Source organism: Capra hircus, chromosome 7, assembly GCF_001704415.2.
Source record: "Capra hircus breed San Clemente chromosome 7, ASM170441v1, whole genome shotgun sequence".
NCBI classification, from domain to species: Eukaryota; Metazoa; Chordata; class Mammalia; order Artiodactyla; family Bovidae; genus Capra; species Capra hircus.
This window is the reverse complement of record NC_030814.1, coordinates 101,569,974-101,580,030: the sequence shown is the minus strand read 5'-3', so window position 1 is coordinate 101,580,030 and position 10,057 is coordinate 101,569,974. Positions and strand designations below refer to the sequence as shown.

Below are 10,057 nucleotides of genomic sequence, written 5' to 3'. Positions count from 1 at the left end.
CCCTGGCCACTCAGATGCTGGAGGGGTAGAGTTTGCTGAGGAAGGTCTTCTTAATGCCGATCTTCAGCTCCTTGTTCCTGAGACTGAAGATGATCGGGCTGAGGACGGGAGTGAGGACTGTATAGGTGATGGCCATCAGAGTATTGCCTTCCTCAGAGTAGAGACCCTTGGGCTTGAGGTAGATGACAGAGGCGAAGCTATAGTGCACAATGACTACAATAAGATGAGACGCACACGTGGAGAAGGCTTTGTGCCGGCCCTCAGCTGAAGGGATCCTCAAGATGGCGGCCACGATGAAGGCGTAAGAGAGGAGGATGAGGAGAAAGCAACCCAGCAGAGCCGTGATACACACAACGCCCACCCCCAGGGCCACTCCTGGTACATTATTTCCACAGGCTAACTTCAGTAGTGGAGGCACATGACATAAGAAATGGTGAACCTCATTGAGACCACAGAAGGGGAGGTGGAAAATGGCAGATGTCACCAGCAACCCAATAAATAAGCCTCCAGCCCAGGACCAGACCACCAGGCAGGCGCAGCCTCGGGGGCTCATGAGCACGTTGTAGCGCAGGGGGTGGCAGATGGCCACGTAGCGGTCGTAGCCCATGACGGTGAGCAGGAAGGAGTGGGTGAAGCCGGGCGTGAAGGAGAAGAACATCTGGCTGGCACAGGCCCTGAAGGAGATGGAGCGGTCGGTGGAGAGCAGGTCAGCCAGCATGCGCGGGATGATGGCGAAGGTGTAGAGGACCTCGGAGGTGGAGAGGGCGCACAGGAAGAGGTACATGGGGGTGTGGAGGCCGCGCTCGTTCCAGACGGTGGCCATGATGAGCAGGTTCCCCAGCAGCGTGAACAGGTACATCAGCAGGAACAGAAGGAAGAAGACGGGCAGGAGATGCTGAGGGAAGGTGGAGAAGCCGATGAGGATGAATTCAGACACGGAGGTGTAGTTTAGCCCCAACATGGCAGCATACCTGCTTGAGGAGAAAGTGAACAAGACCCAGTGGGAAGGAATTTACAGTCTCTAATAAGCCCTACCTGGGGGGGCGGGGAGGGGTGGACTTCCTGGAGAGGCTCCTTCACCTCTCCAAGTCATAGTTAATCCATCTGCAAAATGGTGTTCGTAATACTGGGTTGAGGTTTAAATAAGATCGTGCATCTTAAGTGTGCTGTAGCACACATTCTGACACATAGGAAGAACTCAATAAAACATAATATGGATGATAACAATTATTATGACTGCTATTATTACTATTGTCAACTCCATGCAGGACCCCCCCCCCCCTTCCCCCAACCAGTCTTTTCTTAAGCTTTCCTGTCTTTGAGCTCTCTGGCCACTCTGTACTTCTCCCCATCTCCAAGAGATCAACTCCCTCCTAAACTTCAGGATCAATGTACTCCTTAATTGCTACCTTCAGTTAGAAGTCAGCTCTCCCCTACCACATGGAAAGGACTTAGGTTCTGTTTTTATTTCTCAGCACCACTCTTTGCAGCTCACCTGGAAATGAAGTAATATTCCTTATCCCAAAGGGCTACTTTTGTGCTTCAGTGAGGTGATGCACCTTAAGCTCTTAGCTACTACTGTTGTTGCGTGGTCTAACTTGCATTAGTTCCTCGCAGCATGTGATACTGACTGGCATCACCATAGAGTCCTGTTCTCTGACCCCAACTGGGCCCTCTATCTCTGGTCACTTCCCAGTGCTAGTCTCTGAAGCTCCTCACCTCTCTTCAACCCTTATGCCATTCTCCTACCAACAACCTGCCTGTTGCTGAAGCAAAAATGATGCTTCATGGAGAAGCCAAGATGCCCAGTGGTGGGTTCTCTCATCTCCCTCCCTGAGTGGCAGCAGATTCATATCTGTTCCAGAGCTGCTGTGAGAGCAGCTCTCCTTCTAGGAACCTGCTCCACCAGCAATCCTTTTCTCTCTCCCTCTGGTTCTCTCTCTCTCTCATCTGTCACAAAAGAACTTGATGCAAAATACAACAGTTTTTAGCTGGGCATACACACTGAGGAAACCAGAATTGAAAGAGACACATGTACCCCAATGTTCACTGCAGCATTGTTTATAATAGCCAGAACATGGAGGCAACCTAGATGTCCATCAGCAGACAAATGGATAACAAAGCTGTGGCACATATACACAATGGGATATTACTCAGCCATTAAAAAGAACGCATTTGAATCAGTTCTAATGAGGTGGATGAAACTGGAGCCTATTATACAGAGTGAAGTAAGCCAGAAAGAAAAACACTAATACAGTATACTAATGCATATATATGGAGTTTAGAAATATGGTAATGATAACCCTGTATGCAAGACAGCAAAAGAGACACAGATGTATAGAACAGTCTTTTGGACTCTATGGGAGAGGGTGAGGGCGGGATGATATGGGAGAATGGCATTGAAACGTGTGAATTATCACATGTGAAACAAATCACCTGTCCAGGTTCGATGCATGATACAGGATTCTCGGGGCTGGTGCACTGGGATGACCCAGAGGGATGGAATGGGGAGGGAGGTGAGAGGGGGGTTCAGGATGGGGAACACGTGTACACCCATGATGGATTCATGTCAGTGTATGGCAAAACCAATACAATATTGTAAAGTAAAAAAAAAAATTAAAAAAAAAAGATTCAGAATGAGTAATGAAAATACAGTATACTATTTGACATACAAGAAAAACAAACTACTGATACATGCTACAACGTGGATGCTACAACGTGGATGAACCTCAAAGACATTATAATTAAGTGGAGGGAGCCTGCCACAAAGGACCATCTATTGTATGACTCCATTTATTTGCAATACCTTGGATAGGTAAACCTATCAAATGAGGAGGCAGATTAGTGATTGCCAGGGAATGGGAATAGGTTGGAATGGGGAATTACTGTTAATGGGTTCAAGATTTCCTTTAAGGATGGTGAAATGTCTTGGACCTAAATGAAAGTGATAGTTCCACAATACTGTGAATGTCTTAAATGCTACTGAACTGTGCTGTTTAAAATGGCAAGGCTGTGAATAAGTTGGAATATTTGTGAACTGTTGGTGGGATTGTAAACAGCTCTGGAAAACCATCTGGATATTCCTCAAAATATTAAAAATAGAACTACCATATCATCTAGTCATCCTACTTCTGGATATGTCTGTAAAAGCATTGACAGTAGGATCTCAGGAAGATATTTGCACACCCCTGTTCATAGCAGCACGTCAAAATAGCCATGAGCTGGAAGAAACCCAAATACCCGTTACTGGAAGAATAGTAAACCAAGAGTAGTCTACCCATATAATTATCATCATGTCATTCAACTTTAAAAGGAAGTTAATCCTGTGTCATGCTGCAACATAAATGAACCTCAGGAACATTATGCTAAGTGGGATCAGCCAGTCCTCCCCAAAGGAGAGATCTTTCATGATTCTAGTTTTTGAAGTATCTAAAATAGTCAAATTCACAGAAATGGAAAGTACAATGACTTTGGCCAAGGGCTGGGGGGAAGGGGAGATAGAGAGTTACTGATTAATGGGTATAGAGTTTCCCTTTTGCAAAATGAAGAGTTTTGGAGGTCTATATACAGCATTATAAATAGGCTTAACACCACCCAAAAAAGTCCTGTTTGACTCTTTGTGACCCATAGACTGTAGCCCTCCAGGCTCCTCTATCCATAGAATTCTTCAGGCAAGAATACTGGAGCGGGTTGCCATGCTCTCCTCCAGGGGATCCTCCCAGGACTGAGCCCTTGTCTCCTGCATTGCAGGCAGGTTCTTTACCATCTGAACCACCAGGGAAGCCCAACACTACCAAACTGCTTATCTAAAAATGGTTCAGATAATAAATTTTATGTTATATGTTTTACACACACAAAAAGGTAGTGCTGACCCATGCTACAACATGGATGAAACTTGAAAATGGTATGCTATATGAAAAAGGGCAGATGCAAAAGAATGCCTGATTCTATTAACATGAAATGCCTAAAATAAGCAAATCTATAGAGACAAAGAGCAGATTAATGGTTGCCAGGGGCTAAGGGCAGTGAAGATGTGGAGTCTGGCTGCTAATGAGAGCAAGGTTTCCTTTTGGGATGAAGAAAATATTTTGCAACTAGATACAGGTAATAGCTGCACATTGTAAATGTACTAAATGCCACTGAAATGTACACTTTAAGATGATTAATTCTATAATATGTGAATTTTACTTCAATTTTTAAAAAAGCAAAATGACCTCCTCATTCAGCCCTCTTAAACCTCTGCACTGTCTTTCCCCTGGTTCACAGCCCAGCCGGTCCCCAGAAACAGAGAGGGAGGCTCTCAGAGTGTCCAGGGCCCACCCTGAGCCAAGGGAGGAAGAACCCTCCTTCTCTGGTTCAGCCTCCCTGCTCCTGCTGTGCGCAGCCTCTGACCTTGACCCAAGCAGAAGGGGAGACATTTCAGGACAGCTCTTCTGAGGAGTGAGCACCTTTCTGTTCCTACAGACTGGGACCCAGGTACCCCTTGTGTCTTTCACACACACCTACACGAGTATCCCCGCATCTCCGAACCCGTGCACCCCACCACCGTCTCCCCCACCACATACAGTATTTTATGTTCTTACTTCCACCAGATATGCACGTGACAGTCCACTGCACTCAGACCTGTGCATTCACGCAGATGCAGAGACCCCACCCTCGAGGCTGGACGCACACCTGCCGAGTCCTGGCCTCCAGCACACCTGGAAGTGCACCCAGACGTATATACTGTCGCAGCATGATACTGCAGAAACTTGAAGAAGATGACCGATGCCTGTGATGCTGTCTGGCAACTTTCATTCTGGGGTCTGCCTGACAACTACATTGTGCACACAAATGTGCATGAGTGTGTGTGCCCACTGGAGCCTGGGTGCAGGATTCAGGAGTCAGGAGCTTTTGCTCAGGCACTGCTTGCCCTGAACTTTGTTCAGGTTCCTGATCTGCATTCCACACTCAACACTCCTATTATCCATGGCCAGTCCCCCTATCTCATGGAAAACATCCAGGACTCACACTCCCCGCTCTTGGCAACCACCAGGAGCACTCTAAAGAGGTAGCAGAGAAGACCCTGGCCCCCTCACTCACACAGGGAGCTCAGGAGGGAGTGGGTGAGGTGGGAAGCTGCTCCCTCACTTTATCCCTTTCTTCTCCAGAGGCGCATTCCAAAAGCATCCCAGGTGAGCCTGGTGCAGGAGGCAGGAGGGGCTCCCTCTGGGCCCAGAGTCAGGTGGGAGGGAGCCTTGGGGGAACTTCTGGGCACAATAGGCTCCCCTGGGATCAACCCACAGAGGTATATGCAGCCTGCAAACCCTCCCTGACAGCCCTCTGTGCTCTGCTGGGAGCTGGGCTATTTTGTAGCACCAAAGGGAATATTAGGTTGGGAGAGAGAGGTGACAAGACAGCCCCTAACTAGACCAAGGAAGGAATCGAGAAGAAGTAGGTGCCCCTCCCCTGATCTTTCAACCCCAGGGGCTCCTTCCCTTCCTGGGAGGGTCCACTGTGGGCCTTGCAGCTCAAAAGGCTAAGACCATCCACACCCCATAAAAGGTACCCCTGGGCCATCCCAGAAGACATCACAAGGTTTCTAGACCAAACCTGTCCCCACTTTGGCCAGGAAACCCTGGCTCCCAGCTACAGGAAATGTCCTAGCAGAGAGACTGATGCTCTGACCTCTGGGAAGGAGAGGGACCAGGTCAGGAATGGAATCTCTAAAGCATGAACATGCTCTGGACCCAGGCCCTTGAAACTGAAGCGCTGGAGAGGGAAGGAGCAGACAGCGTCAGGCTCTGACAGCCATGAACAACTGGGCTTCCAGGTTGTTGGGCTAAAATGCAGCTCAGTGTCTGCTCTCTTCCCATTTTCCACACTTTCATCTCCAAGACCCCAGTCTGGTTGGTGCAAGCACATAGAACCTGGAGGACAGGTATTGGTGTAACCCTGCAACTAATAACCCTGTATTAGTGTCCGAGGGCTGATAAAGCAATTTACCACACAATGGGTGGACTTAAAGCAACAGAAATTTATTCTCTCATGGTACTGGAAGGCCAAAGTCAAAATCAAGATTTGGTACAGAGCCCATATTTGATCTCCCTGAGCCATACAGCAAATTCCCATTGATTATCTGTTTTATATATGGGAGGGGTGGAAGGTGGGAGGGAGGTAAAAGAGGGAGGGGACACATGTATACCTATGGCTGACTCATGTTGATGTATGGCAGAGGCCAACACAATATTGTGAAGCAATTTTCCTTCAATTAAAGATAAATAACTTTTGGGGGGAAAAAGCATAAAGAATGAAAAAAAGAATTGGTTCTTCCGGAAACTCTGAAGGAGAATCTGTTCTATGCCTCACTCCTGGTGGGCTGCTGGTAACCCTTGACTGCATTGCTGCAATCTCTGGATACTTCTTCAGATGGATTTCTCCTTGTATGTCTGTATATCTTCTCATATTTTAAGGAAAGAAGTCATTAGGGTCCCCCCAAAACCAAGGATGATTTCATTTTGAGATCCTTAACTAATTACAATTGAAAAGACCCTATTTCCAAAAGAAGTCTAATTTTGAGGCTCCAAGTGGACATGGACTTCTGAAGGACACTATTTTAACTCACTATAGCATCTTTCTTGTTATAGTTTTCTCACCTCTACATTCACTTCCTACACAATAGCAGAGGGATCCTGCTAAACAAGCTGATTACTTCCTTCTGCTTAAAGCCAGCCATGACTCCCTAGTGCCCAGATGCTTCACTGTGTCCTACAGGGCCCTGTGCAATATGGTTCTCGTTAGCATCTCCAGTTTCCAATCTCAGCTCCCATCCCCTCCTCCAATGCAACACTCTGTGAAATGGAATATCTCCTGTCATATCAATAAATGAGGATATAACAGCCATGAGCAATTTTGGGCTTCCAAATGTGAATGAGGGCTCCCATAAGGGAACACAACACATGTTATCCAGCAGATGCTGGGGGGTGTGGTGGGGGGATCTGAGAAATCAAAAAGACAGGATGCTGGCCCCAGATAGCTGGGATGCACATGTAAGAAATGACTTCGATAATCCCAGACTCTTGCATCTTTGCATACGTAGAAGAGTGCTAATTTCTTTAACTTGATATCTGGTTTTCCTTACTTAAGAATAATCTTTGATGTTCAGACTGCCTGCCTGCTTTGTTGCAAACTTGCGTGTAGCCTGACTCCTTCTTTTGCCTCTTCAGAGCAGTTTCTCAGGGCTACTGAGACGCTGTCCTCTGGGCTCAGAGTCCTAACTTTTGTCACTGAATAAAACACTCTATTTTCAGGTTATGACTGATTCTTAAGTCCACCACTCCCATTTTATATCTCCAGCCTAAAATAAGACAGGAGCATTTTCTGACTCCCATCCTCCCCTGGAGTACTGTATCAAAGCTGTCATCATTGCCTGGTTATGAGTCAGGGTCTCCCACTAGACTGAATTCCCAAGGGCAAGAGTAGTGTCTTACTGATTTCCATGCTGTGTTCCCAGCACATAGTGAACAGTCAATAAATATTGAAGAAAATAGTGAATAGAGGAACTTGCATTATGCCCTTGAAACTTTGTCATGCAGGCAGGGGAGTGAGGAGGTGGCATCTGAACTGAACTTTGAAGGATGAACAAGAGTCCTTGGGTACATGGTGTCAGAGAGGGAATCCCAGGCAGAGGAACCAGCTTGAGCAAAGGCATAGAGAAGAGTCCAGAGTAGGGTTAGGATAGGTTGGGAATTCAAGTTGGGGTTGAATTATGAAGGGTCTTGATAGCACCTTAGAACCACCCCTCTATCCCTCAGAGTGTGAGTGGGCTGGAAGAGGGGCTGGGGCAGCCAGATGGCACAGGCAGATGTCAGCCTGACTTGAGGGTCTAGCCAAGACTGCCTACTGAGTTCCATCCTCTTGGGACAGCAGAAGACCCAGAATTTATGGAATTTCTTGGCACAGTCCACTTCTAGAAAGTGAGACGGACAGAATGAAGGAACAATATAGGTAATTAAATAATTAACCCCACTAGGAAATTAAGGGCTTCCCTGGTAGCTCAGATGGTAAAGCATCTGCCTGCAATGTGGGAGACCCGGGTTCAATCTGTGGGTTGGGAAGGTCCCCTGGAGAAGAAAATGGCAACCCACTCCAGTATTCTTGCCTGGAAAACCCCATGGGTAGAGGTGTCTGGAGGGCTACAATCCATGGAGTCACAAAGAATAGGACACAGCTGAGTGACTAACAATGGGGATTATAAGTAGAAAAATATGGGAAACTTCTGTAAGTTAGTGATTATTCAAAAAAGCAGGCTTGTTTAGCAACAGAAGCATGGTACATGCCCCCAAACAATAAAACAATGGTGGCATGAAACCCACAGTGAGCTAAATAAGTTAATGAGCCCCCAAACAGGCTCTGTGCACTCAAAAAAACATCATTTATGGGAAGGTGACCTTTTCAAAATGAAAATCCCTCATTGTACTGAGACCAGAAAATATCTTTCCAAAGTGCAATGACATTCCTGGCCTGACCATGTAGGGAGGGACAAGTGAACTTCCCTCCCCTATGTAGGGTGGGAACTGATGATGGAAACATGACGTCTACTCAAGGAAGACAAAGAAAGGCTTCTTCCCCTCCCCATTTTTCCTTTGATTATAAAGCTGTAGCCCACTAAGTTCTCGGGGCACACAGCATTTCTTGCCTGCCCGCTTGTAAGTCTTACAAGTGTCCTATTCTAATATATCATGTCTCATATCACTTTGCTCTTGCTGAATTCTTCTCTGCACTGAGACATAAAGAACTGTCTTACCAGAGTTCTTCAGAGCTCCCCCCTGAAATGATACCAATCAATTTCAAAAGAACATCAGAGGGACAAGTGTTCAGCCCAGAAATGGAATCAACACATAGGCAAAAGATCTAAATGGCTGCTTCTGCATGGCCAGAGGTCAGGAAATGCAACTGGAGTCACAGAATGCAGTCAGTACTAAGCTTAGAAACAGAATACAGGAAACCAAGGTCACAATTAAGCTGTATCTTAGCGTCTTCACTGGAGGCAGTGCTGTGACCAGGACACATGTCTTAGACTCTCTGGGTCTCATCTTCTCTTTTGTAAAATGGGGCCGAATTATACAATGCATGTAAGGAGACTGGCACAGGGTAGGTGAGTGGTGGGGGCAAAATCCCTTCCATCTACCTCCATTTCAAGTTTCGTGTGTGTGTGTGTGTGTGTGTGTGTGAACTGTGGATGCTGTTCTTTCATTTGCATCACAAATATTTGTTGAGTAATGACGATGTTCCTTAACAGTGTGTGGCCACTAGAGAAACAATAACAAGAAGCCAAATTCCCTTTGAACCATGGCCTTGTAGCTTTGCTCAGATTTTCTCCCAGGCAGGACCCATGCATCTCTTGATCTCTCCACTGGGTTTGTCCCAGGGTATGACCAGTAAATATTGATAGTGACCCAAGTTGTTTCACTCTTCAAACATTCCCCATCCCCTGCTCTGTGCTAGTCCTACGCTCAGGGCAACCCATGGGTCAGATTCATCATCCTCAAGAAGAATGTTCTTCATCCACTTTCCTCCACTGTACCAAGCCCTTGAGTTAATGGGTGTGCTGGTAGTTTCCCATGTGTATTCAACCTGATCCCTAATATATAATTCTGACAGATACCCTTTCATGTTTATGCTACTGAGTCCAAGCTCTGTTTGCCCATGACTCAATGTATCTGAGTGACAAGGGGTTGAGGCAAGGAATATGACTGTATAACTGGTGTCTCAAAATAACCATCTTATGGAGTCTGGATGTCAAATTCTTTTACAGAAAAAAGATGGGGGAAAGTGAGGAAATTAAGTAAAAATGCCATAAGTCTTGTAAATATCTCCTAGAATGGCAAGCTTCAGGGAGGGGATTTGTTAATTTTTCTTCCTGCCATCCACCAGAGGACAGGGTTCTGAAAAAAGGCACTGTAACTTAACAGTCAGGCAAAGAGACAGGATTCTTTGAAGCTGGTCATTTTGTGTGATTATAATAACAAAAGCAACCTAAAGCAAGTCAAAGAAATATTTTCAACCAGGAGTCAGT

General features: G+C 46.2%; 1 protein-coding gene across 1 annotated transcript; it reads right to left on the bottom strand.

Annotated features, from left to right (window-relative positions):
- Window positions 11-961, bottom strand: LOC102180750 (olfactory receptor 10H2-like). The gene has a single exon (XM_005682148.2). The coding sequence runs from the start codon at window positions 959-961 to the stop codon at window positions 11-13; it is 951 nt and encodes a 316-aa protein (XP_005682205.2).

Bases quoted from the DNA above. Each gene is read 5' to 3' on its own strand.
- LOC102180750 (XM_005682148.2), bottom strand. From the start codon at position 961: ATGTTGGGGCTAAACTACACCTCCGTGTCTGAATTCATCCTCATCGGC.